At 43.9% G+C, this 17,280-nt stretch overlaps 1 protein-coding gene across 1 annotated transcript in view; it reads left to right on the plus strand.

Annotated features, from left to right (window-relative positions):
- Positions 1-3,023, plus strand: part of Uaca (uveal autoantigen with coiled-coil domains and ankyrin repeats) — a 59,803-nt gene extending 56,780 nt beyond the window's left edge. Inside the window, exons 18-19 of the mRNA XM_070042989.1 lie at positions 589-654; positions 2,829-3,023. Coding sequence (XP_069899090.1) covers positions 589-654; positions 2,829-2,900 — 138 coding nt within the window. The 3' untranslated portion in view covers positions 2,901-3,023. The remainder of the gene's footprint in view (positions 1-588; positions 655-2,828) is intronic.
- Positions 3,024-17,280: the final 14,257 nt, after the last annotated feature.

Raw genomic sequence — 17,280 nt, forward strand, 5'->3', positions numbered from 1 at the left:
AGGTGAAAGGAAACCAGAGGATCTTCCAGGCAAACAGTGGAGAGAACAGGGCCATGGGATGGTAGGTAGGGAGCGTGAAGTGCAGGAGATGTAGCCAGGCGTGCTAGCAGGCCTTCTTGGATCTGGAGCCAGTATGGTAGACATTGAGAACCAAGCTGATGATCTCCAATTTTCTTTTCACATAAAGAAGTGTCAGCCAGGTTTTTTTGAGCCGAAAGTATTGTGAGGAAAGGGTCGCGTTGGCTGTGGAAGCATGTTCAGGAGCACCGGCAGCCGTAGGAAGCAGGGAGAAACTTGGAGTAATCTAGAGTGTACATTGGTGGGAGTTTGTGCAAGTCTGTGCTGCAGAAGTAAAGGCAGTAATTTCATGTAGCTTGGGATACATGGTATGGCTCTACCACATACATCCCCACGCATTTGTTAGAAAAGTTTATTCCATTTCACATTAGGGAATTCTCCATGGTTCACTCTAAGAAGGGCAGGATGCTTTAACACCAATGCTGCGTTCTGTAGCCTCAGGCTCAGCATCTTGGGATCAGAAAAGGTGAATGCTGACATTCTGATCTGTCTGTCTGTCCACATTCCTAGGATGCTGACAGACAGCACCAAGAAGTAATCGCCATCTATCGGACACACCTTCTGAGTGCTGCCCAGGTAAAGAACTCTTGCTCTTTTGGAAAGGCTGTTCTAGAGAAAACAATGCTGTTTTATTTTTAAATAAATTTATATGAATATAATTGACGTCTAAAGTTGTTGTACCCCATATGCTTATTTAAAAATAATTGTGTTTCTTTTAATCGTGGCTTGCATATCTACCAGAAAAATTTACAAAGCTATATGGAAACACAACATCTTAAATTTAGTGTTGTCTCCATCTGCTTGTCACTCATTCTTTAGACAGTTTGGCAACACACAATGGTGGTGGCTGCTAACAGTGTAGTAGCTGGAGGCAGCACCCTGACAGTCACATGTGGCCATCAGCGAAGGGGGGAGACAGGAGGTGCAAGAGCTGTCATGTGCTTCCTGATTGCCTGGGAGGTTTTCTTTGCAATGCAGAGAATACCAGAAAGGGATGCAAATGAGGAGCAGGGAATGCACTGAATTAGAATAATTAAAGAGGTACTGATAATATCATTTGTCGAGCCTTAAACTCAATGAAACATAAGGTTGTCAGTTCTCTTCTTGAGGGATATGCTGAGAAAACCATTTTTAAGAAGTCATGCTAAGAAAATGTTTACACCAAAAGAATTCAGTGTTAATGCTCTGTAGAAACCATCTGAACAGCCATCCCTAACGCTCTGAGAATGAGCTCTTCAGGAAGATGTGCTAAAAGAGATACATGTTAGAATGACAAGTGAGAGATAATAGGAATTATTTGGATTTGAAATCTATTAGATCATTCTGTTCAGAAAGAAAAAAGAGAACCAAGCAAGGTAGCTTGTCCTTGTAATCCTAGTTATTCAGGAGGCTGAGATCACAACTTGAGACTTATTGGGCAAAAAGTCTGAGAGACTCCTTCACAGCCAGTAGCTTGGGTGCTATGGTCCATGCCCGTCATCCCAGCTGTGTGGGAATCTGAAATGGGGAGGATCATGGTTCCAGGCCAGCCTGCACAAAAAAAAGTCTAGGAGATTCCATCTCAAAGAAAGAAGTGGGGTGTGGTGGCACAGCCTTTCACCCCACCAACAGGAATCAGAAAATAGGGTTGTAGTGAGGCATACACTAGGCAAAAAGCAAAACCCTATTTCAGTCACTGCTAAAAAGGGCTGGAGACATGACAGCAGTAGAACACCTGCCTGTTAAGTCCAAGGCCCTGAGTTCAAACCCCAGTACTTCCCTATCCCCCCACCCCTAAGAGAGAGAGAGAGAGAGAGAGAGAGAGAGAGAGAGAGAGAGAGAGAGAGAGAGAGAGAGAGAGGAGGGAACAAAGAAGAACATTAAGAGGAAGCTTCAAAGTAAGAGACTTAGATAAACTAATAAAATGATTATTTCAGACACCTAATTTTTATACTGAAAGTCCTGCCCTTTCTGTAGGTGATGTAGGAGTGGCTATGTGCTAGTAGGAGCCAGGTGACAGGAACTGCTGCCTGTGAGTATAGAGAAGAGAAGCTGGGACTTAAAGGTTTATTGGCAGAAGGACAGGAGGGGAGGAAGCTCAGGAAATGGAAAGGACAGGCACCCTTGTATTGGCCAAGGCCAAGGGAGGGTGACTTTTACTCATGGAAAGACAGGACAGCCTCACAGACCTTCCTGCCTGGTACAGCGAGCTCTTCAGAAATTCAAAGCCTTCTTCTGAGCCCTAACGAAACATAACCAAAGCTGTTGGCATCTGAGCAGTCCTGCTTTTGTCTCTTTAGAGTTCACTCTCAATTCAGTTTGCTCTACTATGGCTAATGCTTGAAATTTAAACATCCTGCTATAATAACAGGTTTTTGAAAGCAAAATTTCATGCCAACGGAAATGTTGTGTGAGAGAGGAGGAGGTAGGGAGAGAGGAAAGAGGGAGGGAGAAAGATGGAGAGAGAGAAGCAGAGAGAGAGAAGAGCAGGAGAGTAAAGAGCGAGCGAGAGAGCAAGAGTGCACACGCACACAGGCTTTGCCCATGTTTCTGGTTATGGATGTCAGGAGCAAGTGGTGCCTTCGTGTGCACTGACTTTCCTGTGTTTGTGAGGGAATGCCTGTCACCGCGATCGATCAGAGGGCTTAGCCTGCAAGGGCTTAGCCGGCTCGACACACAAAGCAGCTGGGCCCCAGGGTAAAGCCATTGTCTGTGGAATTCTTGTTTCAGTGAAGGCGACATGAGCTGTTTCTCTGCTGTCTTCTCCCCAGGGTCACATGGACGAGGACGTCCAGGCAGCTCTCCTACAGATCATACAGATGCGGCAGGGACTCGTGTGCTAGTGCCAGCGCTGACCACCCCTGGCATTCCTGCCCAGCTGCCCAGTGTGCCTTGTGCCCTCTGTGCCTCTCAGGGCCTTGCTCTGTTAGTACAATTACAATAAAACATGTTGTGTTCTGTCTGTAGGTTTTTGTTTTTAATTAGAGGCGTATGTTACTGAGTTCTTCTGTGTAAATTCTATGTGTGTTCATTGTACAGTTAAGCAAACAACCTTACACTTTGCCCTGCATTAACTACATGTTTTTAAATATTTGAATTCCTAATAAAACATGAGCCATCTGAGTGGATCTATACAAAGAGGAGTTAGGTGAAAATAACCTGCAGAGTGATTAATTGGTTGGTGGCTGCTTTAAAAGAATTAAAAGACTTCAGGTCCTCAGTCAGTTCTCTGCCCTAGCATGGTTTGAAGACCAGGTTGTGACTTGGCTGGCCAAAGTCCTGTCTTTATTGAGGCAGTATAATTGACACCTTTCACTTCTATTGGAAGCATAGATTTTATTTCTTCTTATGCTAATAATAACTTTTATGTCTTTTAAAAAAAGTATTGGGGGTTGGGAAGGTGGCTCAGCGGTAGAGCACTTGCCTTGCATGTAAGAGGCCCTGGGTTCAATTCCTCAGCACCACAGAAGCAAAAAGAAAAAAACCGGAAGTGGTGTTGTGGCTCAAGTGGTAGAGTGCTAGCCTTGAGCTGAAGAGCTGAGGGACAGTGCCTAGGCCCCGAGTTTAGGCCCCACGACCGGACTCCCCCCCAAAAAATTGTTTTTATAAAAGTGATGTACAGATATACTTCTTTTTGGACAATATCACCCCTTCCCTCACTTTTTTAGGTCTTTTAAAATAAATTTATTTTCATATAAATGTAATTTACAGTGCTAAATTACATTTCCATTAAGAGCAAGGAGGGAGGGGTTGGGAAGGTGGCTCAGTGGTAGAGTGCTTGCCTTGCATGCATGAGGCCCTGGGTTTGATTCCTCAGCAGCACATAAGCAGAAAAGGCTGGAAGTGGTGTGGCTCAAGTGGTAGAGCACGCATTGAGCTGAAGAGCTGAGAGACAGCGCCCAGGCCCAGAGTTTAGGCCCCACAACTGACAAAAAAAAAGAACAGGCAGGAGCAGACTACTTCAGGAATTTATAAAAGATTGTTTCACCATCTCTATAATAATGTCTTAATTTTCTACTGTGGTGATAAACTATGCTAGGTTTTTGAAGATGTCAAAAACTACACTTATTTTTTTGCTGTGACTTTGACATTTACTACTCTGGTTATCAGGTACTCATGCATGTGTGCTCCACACCACATCACATTTCATGTGAAATGCAAGTTTCCCACAAAATTTGCATCAGAGGATTAATTTAGGAAACAGACCTTTAAGCATTTTAGAGCCAAAAATGCAATAATCTGGTGAAGTGCAAGAACTAGATGGCAAAATAGTCAACTCAGACACAATTATAGTAAATAAACAACTATGTTTACTAACTATATCTCACGAAGGAAAGTTTACAAGTCTTATTACTTTGTTGTTTTAAAATTTTCCCATTCAGACTGAAAATTACTAATTTGACAGTAAGCAAGTCACCGAGCAAGTAGGTCATTTCAGCTGAATTGTCAAGTTCTTAACCATCATCTTTGAGTGTCCTGAACTAAGTTTTTTAAATCCCATCTTTGTACAAGAGGGGAAAGGGCCATCAAATAGCTGCTGCTCAGACCAAAGAATAAGCTGCAATATTTCTTCAGTGTAGAAACATCAGTGATGTCAAGTTGGATTGATTTTTGTGTCCTCTGGATCTATTGGGTACAGCTTCTGTAAGTGAGGTCTGTATCTTTATTGTACTTACTGTTGTCTGTCATTACAAGTTCTGCTTCCTGATCTCTGGGTCACCCATTGAAACTCCACAGTGGAGTTCCCCAGCTGATCTTATGTTCTCTGGTATGTTTTCCTTAAAGATGGGAAGGGATTCATATGCATATTTTGTCTTCCACCATCAATAAAATGTTTTCTGCTGACTGTTGTTTTGAACATCCTTGTAGATGATTTGGCCATGAAGCTGTCTTCATATGTAAGACAGAGGCTACATTCACAACACCGACCATGAAAGCTTTTCAGTTGGTAAATACACAGAATGTAGATAATGGATTGTAGTGGCCTCTGGCTTGAGATCTGAAGAAGAGCAGTTGTTGCTTAAGATGTTGGCAGCAAGCTATACTTGATCTTCTGATGATGCCTGCCTTTTCAGGAAAGCTCATTCTCTTAGTTCATGTCAATGTTCTGAGGAAATACCTATTAAAATCAACTATGCATATATTGAGCGCTTTAAGTATTAATATTATATAATGTCTGTAGTCACTATCTGTCCCTGTATTCTAAAATTCCAGATGAATTTAGTATAATCTTTGTTACTGCTTAGGTCTTAAATGTCTCCCAGAAGCCCAGGGGTCACCAGCCAGTGGCCCTATTGGGAAGCAGTGAGTCTTTAGGAGGTGGAGCCTGATTAGGTCAGCTGGGTTGTGCCTTTGTGCCCTTTCAGGGAACATTTGCACCATTGGCCCCTTCCTTGTTGCTTCCTGGCTGCCATGAGATGAACAATTTCCTTGTTTCCATAGGCTGCCTTTCACAGGCCCAAAGGCAGACCGAAAGCTCTGAAACTAAGAGCCAAACAAACGCACCTTTCCTCCTAAATTGGTTGTTTCAAGTATTCTGTCCTAGTGGCAAAAAGCTGGTTAGCATTCTTATGATTCTCTTTTCATTTACACCTTTTCTCTTGACCCAATCAAGTTTTAGATGGTTAAGTGTTTCTTGCCATTCTAAGTGCATTGGCCCATTCTGCTTTAATGTCTTGCAGCTTTAGCACATGGGGAGTTCTCTGAGGTGACGGTGCTTGTCTTTGCCCTGGCTCATCCATGTTTCTGGCTGCCTGAGGGGCTCCTGTGCTTACGCTCACTTTCTTCAAAGCAGGAAAGGGAGGAGTTTCTGGGTTTAGAGGCTCACAGTGATTAGATCTGTCAGGGTTAGGGTTTAGATCCCAGCTGTTTTGAGCTTCTTAGGCTTTTAGCATGATGGAAGAACAGGACTTCTTTGCCTGCCTTCCCTCGTCGCTGGATTCTGCAGCCCACAGTGGTCTTTCTTCCTTTTACACATTCTGCACACCAAAGTAATGGCACATCTTCAGCAAATACAGACTGGAAAGAATTGTCTGTGCTGTCAACATGTACCACATCCACACATTCTGGTAGAGAGAAAAATAAATGTTACATTTTAGTGCTGTCCCCCACATGGGAGTGATTTTCAGGGGAATAATTCTCGAAAAGCCACTGATATGTATAGGCAGCGTTTGTACCATAACATAGATTGTGTACAAGATACTAGATAGGACAATAAATAAAAAGGCATTCTGTCTGCCCTTTGAAGAATCAGTGATGGCCCCAGCGTAGTATGAAACATGGTACCTGGAAATTCAGTTCCTTCTCCTGTTTTGGCCTTGACCATTTGTAGCAGAGCTGTTGAGACCAGTCCTATGGGGAAATCTCATCCTGCTTCTAGCAGTGCTTTTCGATGGTTACTACACATGTTGACCTTTGGCTCGAGTACATCATGAATGTGTAGATTTGGAGGCAGGGGAAGAGAAAGCTGCAGCAGAGATGGCATTCCAGCAAGATGAGAAAGCCCCTGGGTAGTGGAGTGCTTGCGGTTAGCACAACTGAGCATGTGAGATCCCTTCTGCATCAGAGGACATTTTTATCATTTATGCCTGTATGAACAAACACAGATGATGAATGAATTCAACCAAGAGAGGAAGGAAACAGGAATGTCATATGTAAATGAAGGACTTGTGCAGACTGCTTTCCCAGAGAAACACACACACACACATATCTGCCACCTATGTATATAAGTGTTAACGTGTGTGTATATATATATATATATATATATATATATATATATATATATATATAATTCACTGAAATAACAGGAGACATCAATAAAAAACCAAGACTCTTTGTCATTGCTGTTTGCCATCGAATTGTACTTATTAGGCCAGATTTTTATTTTATATTTTGTGCAGGTTTGCAATGTGTGTGTATGTATGTGTGTATGATAGTAATCCTGAGAATATTGTGAATTCCAGAAAGAGTTTAGAGAGGTTATTGCCTTCTTAATAATTTAGAGCCTCTATTGCCCTGCCAAGTCAGAAGATTAACATTTAATAGAAAAAAAATTATATATCTATAATTCAGTCACAGCTATTAGATCAGATGGATTTTACATTAAGTGGAAAAGATGTTGAGCATTTAAGGACCATTAAACTACAGGACTCTTTTATTAGGTTTTAAGGCTTCTGAGCCAGGGTCCTGCTGCGAAGAGTATTTATTTTACATATACAGAATGCATTAGGGATGGGGAAAGGGCACACATTTTAAAAGAAAATAGGCCATGAAAAAGTGTGATTTTCCACATTGTGATCAGCTGCCATACAGACTCGGTCTTATTTTATAATAATTAGTTTTATGCATCATTAAGTAGCTTTCTTAGAGGCTGGGAGAAGGTGGAGGCCACTTTAAAGCTGTACCTGCAAGGAATCTGAGTTGCCATGGTTCTGTGGGGATTGTGCTCAGAGCCACCAACCTTTTGGGTCATTTCTAGGATCCTTACATTCCTCCACGGTGTCCTTGTGGTGCTTAAGGATCCTTCACAAATACCTTGAGAAGAGAAAGTCTTATAAATAGTTGCTTCATCTACTTGGCCTCCACTAACCAGGGATTGAAATTTTACACTTGGGGAGGAAGTCTGCCTGTCCTTATTGCAGTGACACATTGTACATTGTTGTAACTCAACCATGACAAACCATATCTTAAAACACATATATATATATATATGTATATATGTATATATATATATTAGTGTTAAGTAGTTGTATAGAGGAGGTGCCATTTAAAAAAAACAGTTTATGAATACAGTGCATCTTGATCAGTGCCACTCCCTTCAACATTCAACCTCCCCCCCCCCCCCGCATCTACTCCTTAATTTTGTGGTATATACTGTGAATTCTTGACAGCATCTCTTCCCTTTTCCCCTTCATTTGCCTACCCTTCTCCCTTTGGCTCTACCCCCCCCCCCCCTTGGATGTACCCAGTCCCGGTGTTGATTTTGTTGGGCTTTGACTAGTCTTTCTAAAAGATTGCACTATTTAAACTCTAAATAGTCTATTATACTTCACTTAATTCATTTGTAACCACCTGAATACCTCCCAACACATAGATTTACAGGTTAATTCTATCTACCACAAATGAGGGAAACCAAGCAACCTTTGTTTCTCTGTGTCTAGCTTACTTTTTAATTTTTCCAAGCTTTTCCTTCTCATGGGTAGTACAGTATCATTCTTTCTAATGAATGAGTAAAGATCCATTGTGTACATATACCACATGTTCTTGATCCATTCGTCCATTGAGGGGCATCAGCTAATTTCATATCAACTATGGTGTATAGTGCTGCAATGCTTATGGTTGTGCTGGTGGCTTTACTGTAACCTTGTTTGTGGTCTGTTGGATAAAAGTCCAGGAGTGAGATTGCTGGGTCATAGGGTAGTTCTATGTTTAGTTTCTTTGAGGATTCTCTACACTGCTTTCCAGAGTGGTTGAACAAGCTTACATTCCCAACAGAGTATTAGAGTTGCCTTTTGGCCACATCCTTCCCAGCATTTGTTATTTATTTTCTTGATAGTGGCCATTCTAACTGGAATGAGTAGGAATCTTGGTGTGTAGACTTCTCTGTCTAATTACACCATTTCTTCTACCCCATCCCACCTCTGAAAATGCGAACAGTTTTACATAAGAGTCTAAAAGCAGGGGCCTTGGGGAAGGGAAGGAAAAGGAGTTCATATAATTGGTAACTCCTCTCTATGATGTCCAAACAAATTTTGTGATTTTTTTCTCCCTCTCTCTTTCTTACTATTCCAGGCTTCTTAAAATTGCTTCTGACTGAAGTGGAACCTTATGGGCTGTTTCAGGATTCAAAAATGAAGCTGATTCGTATTCAGATTCTTCTTGGGAAAAATCTGTTAACACCAAAATTAAAATGAGGGCTACTTAAAATTTTCTTTCCTTCTTTGTTAGTGCTGCAAACATCATCTCATGGGAATTGTGAATGATCATTTCTGCACAATGAGAAGTCCTTTTTTTTTTTTTTTTTTTTGTGGGTCATAGGTCTTGATCACAGGGCTTGGGCACTATCCCTGAGCTGTTTTGTTTTGCTTATGGTTAGTGCTTGAGCCACAGCTCCATGACCAGACTTTTTTGGTGGTTAATTGGAGATCAGAGTCTCATAAACTTTCCTTCCCAGGCTGGCTTTGAACCTCCATCCTCAGATCTCAGCCTTCTGAGTATCTAAGATTACAGGCATGACCCACCAGCACCTGAGTCTGAGTCTTTCTTTACCAAATGGAGAGAGTTGAATTTCCTCAAGATTGTCAGGACAAGAACTAAGGATTCAAGTATATTGGCTACCATCAAATAAATGTAAGCTGCTCTACTGAGCAGTGTATTTTTTTTACTTGTTTGTTTTTTTAAGCAAATTATTCTAATTAGCCTTAATCCCTAAGCAGTATAACTCCTTTAAAACCATCTTTATGTTATAAGGACTCTAGGCATTCATACAGTGAGACCAAAGGAGGATACTCTTAGAAAGGAAAGCACAAAGACATAATGCCTAGGTGCATCTGATCGTATAAAATAATATTTATCTAATTGAACTCCAGGAAATGGAAATAAGAGGCTTAGGAAAAAAACATCTTTATGTATGCATGCCAATGGACACTTCTTAAAAACTCCCGCATTTACTCCCCATCCATGCAAACATCTGTCACAGTGTTTTAAGAGGATTTGCAATCATTCTAAAATACTATTTGTTGTCGGTAGTTTTTGGTGCAGCATAGACAATCTTGTTATATATTTTTTTGCCAGTCCTGGGGCTTGAACTCAGGGCCTGGGCACTGTCCCTGGCCTTCATTTGCTGAAGGCTAGCACTCTACCATTTGAACCACAGCACTCCTTCCATTTTTTTTTCTGTTTATATGGTATGGAGGAATTGAACCCAGGGCTTCATGCATGCTAGGCAAGCACACTGAACCACATTTCCCAGCCCGACAATCTTGTTATTTTAATGTACCTAGAAGAACACAAAATACCTCACACAAATAGGATAACCTGAAGGAGGCTTTTTTTTTTTTGCTTTTTGTTTTGTTTTTTCTTTTTCAAACCACACTGCCGCCTGATAGAGCTTGTGTGGTTTTCTGAACCTCAGAAAGAATTCCTTAATAAGCATACACTCCTTCCTTCCAGACACTTCTGGGTAATCTCTCTCTGTGTAAGAGCAGTTACCAGGACAACAGAGAATTTGAGGAAGATTTAATTGTAATTTGATGTCTAACCAGATAGAGAGCTAGTGTTAGTGCCATCAATTTAGAGTCTCAGTCCCCAAGCAAATGTCAGTGTGTATAGTTACTGCTTTTTTGCTATGCCCCACTAGGGGAAAAAAAAAGCCGGGGAAAGGGGGAGCTTTAATGTAGTTTACATTTTTTTCTTTATATGAGAGAAAAAAACAGGGAGATGGTCAACGGTATAGTAAAAGAATAGGAAGATCACTGAACAGCAGCTTCCAGATCCAGAAAACACTTTTGTTAAGCTCCAGGCTGCCCTCTTTCCTTTTCTGGAGCTGATGTGTTTGACAGAATTTTCTAGAACAGTTCATACCGGTGAGCCACAGTCTCTGTTAGGAAAGGCACAGCTGTACCTGATTTCCGACATGCTTGCTTTGCTTCTTAAGTTGGGGTGTAGTCCCCCAGGGCCCATGCCAAGCGTATTGCTTCTTCCTAAAGACTTCCTAAATGCTTCGCATTTAAAACACGACAAACAATAAATAATGTGCTGTTTGGGTACGTGTGTCTCTGGGGGGAATTCCATTCTTTTTCACCATATTCTTGGGCTAGATGCTGGAAACAAATTTCTAAAGTAGATATCTGTCTCTGATATTCTCTCACTCTCCTTCTGGTCTTTTTCATGAGCTGTGTTCCTCCCTCTGGGTTGTCTGTTTGAGAAATGCCATGCTTGGACAGACTTTAAGCAGGCTCTGGAGACAGTTATCTCCTAGGTGTCTGAGATGCACCTGTTGTACTTCCCTGTAGAGCCCAGTTTCAGCAAGGGTCCTACTAGGTCTGTTTGACAAAACCCAGTCAGCATTGCATCACTGAATACTGCCATGGAAGTTGTAGAAGCAGAGGCCTTCCTACTCTCATTTGGGTGGCAGGGCCAGGGGAGTTTACTTCAGAATCAAGTTCCTGTGCAGAGATGGTACCATCCCAAGAGCAGCTTCGTGCGCTAGATGGGACATTTCTTGTGCACTAGACGGGACATTTCTTGTGATCCCACCAGCTTTGCACTAGGACCTGGAAGCTGGTTTCGATTGCTCTGGCCAACTCAGAAGAAGAACCAGTTCATGGTAAATCAAAGCCCCTGTCCCCTTACCACTGCCAGAATCAGTTTCCACGGCTTACAATCAAGAACTTGGGCTGATAAAGGCTCCCCTATTTCTGAAACAAAGTATATTAGATTTAGAAAATTTTAGTCAAGTTCATGAGTCTCTTCTGGTTCCTGGCATTGATATTCTATCTTAAACATTCTTCCCCAATTAATGCCTGTGCCTATTTTACCTTGTACTGTACTTCACTGTTCACATTTAAATAACTACTCCATTTTGGACTTTCTTTCACACTATGGTCTGAAGTAAGGATTCAGTTTAATTATTGTCTAATTATTTCATTATTTCATTAAATTCAGTGGAATTATTATGTCTATCCAGTTTGGCTAATTTAATTGATTTTTTTTCTTTTGTTTTCAATTCATTCATCTTTGTTTTCTCCACTGGTTTGTAATGTCCCCTGAGCATAGAGTAAATTCCTATGGAGATCCGGGGCTAGATAGTTTATTTTACTTGACTTTTCATTCCCTTCCAGTGATCTGTATTTTATTTCCACTTCAGAAATCTATCATTTCCTCCCAAGTTGCAGCTATTTCTGCAGTTGCTCTTGGAAAAAGTAAAAGGCGTTCTTGGAAAAATAGGAATTTGGGAGGGGAGCCCTAGCTGTTGGAGCTAAATACACCTATGTTTGAATGTGAGCAGGGACTTGAGGACTTGAGATACAAGCAGCTGCCTAGAAGGAGCTTACCTTGTCTTTAAGAATTCAGAGGATCCTGGGGCCTATACATATCTCAGCGTATGGTCAGTCACACCTGAACGCTGGTGGCCACTGTGTCACAAATGCATGGTGAGGTCATTCACGGAGCCAGGTAGAAGAGTGGAGATTAACATCAAGTGAACTGTGTTGGAGAGACTGAGTGAGACTGCAGGGTTCAAGCCCGTGATCCTGTGGATCACCACGTCCACGTGACGCCGATGAGTAGACTTGGTGAGCTAGAACTGCTGCACAAAGTTAGCTGAAATGCTGCAGCTAAAATGGTTAGTAATTTCACAGAAGAGCAAAACTGTTCTTTCTACCCTACTGGTTCTGAATAGCTTTCCAACAAAGGAGCCAAATAGATTCACCAAAATGAGATTTCTGCAGCGCATCAAAACTACACGGCTTGTGTTTGGGGCGTCTTAGAAGAAGAATCTGGACAGGACTTCCCAAGGGGCAGGATTTGTCGCATCGGAAGAGCCTCAGTGGAAGCTGGTAGGTGGACTGGTGGCTCTTCAACCAGGCCTAGTCCTATTGTGCTTCCTTCACTAAGCCCAACTGCCAGCATCCCAGCTGACCCCAGGGGCCTGGCCCAGCTGCTCATGCTCCATCCATCTTGCTCTTCCCTCCCTCCCCACTTGACTGACCTTATGCTCCTTATGGGCCTACTGTAATTAGGGAATTCTTCAAGGAACAGCCAAAACCCTACTCCAGCTCCTACTTCCAGAAATTCACATTTAAAAGAAATTTCCCCTTTTATTCTGAACTCAGTAAAGTTCCTTCAACATTTCCTGAGCACTTGCCATGTTATCAATAAGATACTCTCCCTCTCTCCATATATAGGAAGGAGAAAACAGGAAAGGCGTGGTCACGGTTGGCAAGTACATTCATTTCTTGTGGCTCCTGCTAGCAAGTCACCTTAGGCTTGGTGACCTGAAACACTAGAAATATCTTTTCTCCTAGTGCTGGAGGTCAGTGGTAAGAGGTCAATTTCCCTAGTCGAAACCTAGGTATTTGCAAGGGAATAATCTGTGTCTTGTCTTCTACTGGCATTCCTTGGCTTGTGGGCACATCATTCCAATGGCTGCTGCTCCTGGTCTTCAAAGCCAGCCTTGAGGTTCCTAGAGGCCCAAGGAAAATGTGATTCTGTGGGGGGTTTGTGTTTCTCCTTGAGTCCCTTCTGTAAGTCTAGATGATGACTTTAGAAGCTGGGTGAACAGAAGAGCCTTTTCTGGTATCCCGTATTCCACTGAGCATGCTGAATCCTCATTGATCCTTTCTCTTCTGCCTTTAGATTCAAGAGTATGGTCTTGCCATTGTACCTTGCCTACGATGATCAAGCCACAGGATGGTCCAAGGCTCATGGAGGGGAAAGGAGTACTGCAGAACTTCCAAGGTATAAGGCTTGCCTGGATCTTAGGGGTTGGGCAGTTTAGGGTGTTGTAGAGAGATACAAGCTTTAAGTCAGTGGAGATGGTTGTTTAAGCTGTTGGTTCAGCTGCAAGTTTGGACTTGCCCTTTTTGAGAAAGTTTCTTCCTGTTACTCGACATGGTGTGTGCATGCACGTGTGTGTGTGTGTGTGTGTGTGTGTGTGTGTGTGTGTGTGTGTGTAGATTAGATCATATCTATGGCCCCTTCTAGGATATATTTATCGATAAAAACTTCCAGCGATTTGTGAAAGGTACATGTAAACAAAATTTGGTTCTGGTTCCTAGGGAAACTACCGATTGATGTGTCTTTAATTGCTAACTTGACACCAGTCCCTGGACCTGGATTTTATTACAAAAGTATTTTTTAGCACGCCAGTTTATAAGGTTCTCTTCTTGGCATGAGGAGTTGTTTGGTTTGTATTTTTGGCACTGGACCACTAACAGTCTCATTGTTCTCTGGACTCCTTTTTTCTGCCAGTGCGCTTGGTGGAGATGTATGCGTGCTCACACACACATGCTCATCTTGAGCCCTCCACGACTGCTGTGATGAAGACCATGTAGATCTTAGGCTCTGACAGGGAGGACAATCAAACAGCCATGATGTGAGAGAGGCTCTGTTGCCTTGGGGATGGTGACAGGAAGATGAGCCATCGAGAGGCAAGATTAAAGGCAAAACATTCAAACAGCTCACCAAGGAAGTGAGCAAATCCATGCGAGGAGCAGACGCACTCACTCAGGATTCCATAGTTGGCCCGTGGCTCATTCATTATCTCGCTTCTACAGCACCTTACCAGCGGGGGGGCCTGCGCCTTGGGTCATAGCCGCAGTTGGGATGAAACTCTGCTACTTTTCCTCAGCATCTATTCATAGACTATGAATGCAATTATAGCTACAAGAGTGTTTGTCCGATTTGAGATGTATTGGTTATTAAAATAAGCAAAAATAATGAGCTGGGCGCTGGTGGCTCGTACCTGTAGTACTGGATACTCAGGAGGCTGAGATCTGAGGATCATGGTTCCATGCTAGCCTGGGTAGGAAAGTCTGTGACACTCTTATCTCCAATTGGCCACCAAAAAGTTGAAAGTAGAGCTGTGACTCAAGTGATAGAGTGCCAGCTTTGGACAAAAGAAGCTCAGGAACAGCACTCTGGCCCTGAGTTCAAGCCTCAGGATGGGCACACCAGCACACACACACACACACACACACACATACACACACACACACACAAACCCACTTGACAAAATTATTTCAGTTGACCTATAACCATTCAACATACTTACGGGGTACAGTGGTACAGCTATACCACACACAACCCTGAGCTCTGCAGAATTAGTGTTTCCGTCCTTTTTAAACATTTGTCCTTTCTTTGCATTTGAAGCCTACCAACTGCTCTCTGAAATGGCCACACGTTTGAAATGATTGTTTTGTCTCCTGATAATCAAAGCACTTTTCTGTTAAGACCTAAGCCTTTAACCCTGAAGATCCCTGAGTTACAAGGTTGGGTAGCAGCGATTTGAGGATGGACCACGAGGTGTGATGACATAACACTTACCCATCCTTGATTCCTGGCCCTGATACTCAGTACTAACAGGAACTGCTGATGCAGCTGCTGAGCTCCAGACACTCCACCGCGACCCTGCTGTTACCAGACCCACCAGGGGCCCTCACAGCCTTTGTGTCATCAGTTAAAGTCCAGGCTGAGCACATCTGATTGGCTCAGCCCGGGGCACCTAACTATACCCTAACTGCAAGGGAGGGAGGGAGAGAGGGAAAGCAGGAATGTAGTATTTCCACTTCTGTCCAGATAGATGGGCTTCGATTCCCATTTGTTGGAGAATTTTAAACACAAATGACTCCGATACAGATAGCAGATGCCCGGAGGTTTGGGCGCCTTTCTTAGCTCTGCCACTGGAGTGCTTCAGGCAGTGTCAGCGATGTCAGCGGGCAGGAGGTGGCAGGAGAGAGCCGCGGTACCGGCAAAGCCCTTCTAGCTGCAGCAAGCACACGCTGGACCCCTCCCTTGAATGCCAGCCTGGAAGACTGGGAGGAGCTCTGTACTCCCAGGCCTGCCTCCCAGAGGATCTTTTGCACCAGGCAGGCACTCTGGATTGCTTGTGAGTCCCCAAACACACCAGGCACATTGAATGCTGCATCTACCTTTCACCTTCCCTCTACAGGAAAATACTGAGTCTTACTTATCTGTGTATTCCCAGAGTCCACAGTGGTACTCAGCTTCATTCATTCATTCATTCATCCATCCATCCATCCATTCATTCATTCTGTAGTCTTCTTTGTAGATTGAGCTTTCTCAGTCTTAATACTGCTGACATATTGTGCCAAGTCTTTGTTTGTTGTGGGGAGGGGGAAGCCTGCCCTGAACATGGGGGGTGGGTAGAGGTCACAGCATCTCTGGACTCTGTCCTCCATCCTCTTCCCCCCCCCTCCACATACCACATCTTTGTTGTAATAGCCCAAGTGGTCTCTTTTGGCCCGTGTGCCACAGGGAGGGAAGAGCACAAAGCTATCCTTGTCTTCACTTTGTACATTTTCAGTCAGCCACGGGCTGGACTAAGATGGGGGAGCATGCTTTGACTTTCTCTCTGCTGCTCACAAACAACCAGCACACTCTGCCCCCCCTCCCCCAGCACTGGCTTTTCCCTCCCTCATTCTCTATCTTATTTGGGACATTCTTTAACAAAGGCTTCTCCACCATCCTGGGATAGTTGCAAACTGCGGTGCATTCTGGGGTCTGGCCTCTCCATCAGGCCCTTTACAGGCTGGGGGCAGGAGCGTCATTGTCCACCATCTTGCTTATGGCTGCTCCTTCTGCTCTTTGTTCCCTTCCCACACTTGCCCCCCTCCTCCCCCCCCCCCCAGCATCCCAGGGAACCACGCTGTTTCTGTGATTGCCACTGAAGGACCGAGTGTTTCTGTTCTCAGCACATCGAGAGGTTTCCTGACATTCCGGAGCTAGCTTCCTTTTCTGGAGTTTCCACTCTGCCTCTCTGAAAACCGACTTCCTAAAGTCTATAAACAATCATTTTAATATTAAATGTTTGCCTAGTGGTGAGGCATCTGCAAACACAGACTGTCAGTGTCTGGAGGATTAGCCTCCCCCCTGCCCCCCGCTACACCCCCCTTGCTCCCAAGTCTCCAGGCTTCTAGAATTTACTTTCTTGGCTATCACCTTGTCTCAGACATAGACCCCGGGAGGAGGATTAGTGGGTACACAGTTCCGGGGAAGCCGTGACGGAAAGCTCCACGCAGGTCACGGCCAGCCAACGCCAGTCTTTGTGGCCACTCACAGGACAGGGAGGGATCCAGGGAGCTGGCCTGTCAGTGGCCTCCACTTTCCTTGGGTCCAGATCCACCACAGCTCCTGGGGGGACATGGGTCCATTCTCTCAATACTGCAGCAGCCTGACCATGAAGGCTGCCATGCCCACAGCTCCCACGATCAAGGTGGGAATGCGGAGAAGCCACATCTCACATGGCAGGCTTACCTAGCGTGGGGCAGAAGATATGATGTGCCCTCTGCCGTGACAGGCACTACCCACGCAGGGCCACCTCCCTCCCTTCCTTCCTCCCTCCATCCCTCCCTCCGTCCCTCCCTCCTTCCTTCCTTCCTTCCTTCCTTCCTTCCTTCCTTCCTTCCTTCCGTCCTTCCTTCCTTCCTCCTTCTTTCCTCTTTCCTTCCCTCCCTCCCTCCTTTCCTCCTCTCTCTCTCTCTC

Source organism: Dipodomys merriami, unplaced genomic scaffold, assembly GCF_024711535.1.
Source record: "Dipodomys merriami isolate MVZ:Mamm:240054 unplaced genomic scaffold, mDipMer1.0.p SCAF_33, whole genome shotgun sequence".
NCBI classification, from domain to species: Eukaryota; Metazoa; Chordata; class Mammalia; order Rodentia; family Heteromyidae; genus Dipodomys; species Dipodomys merriami.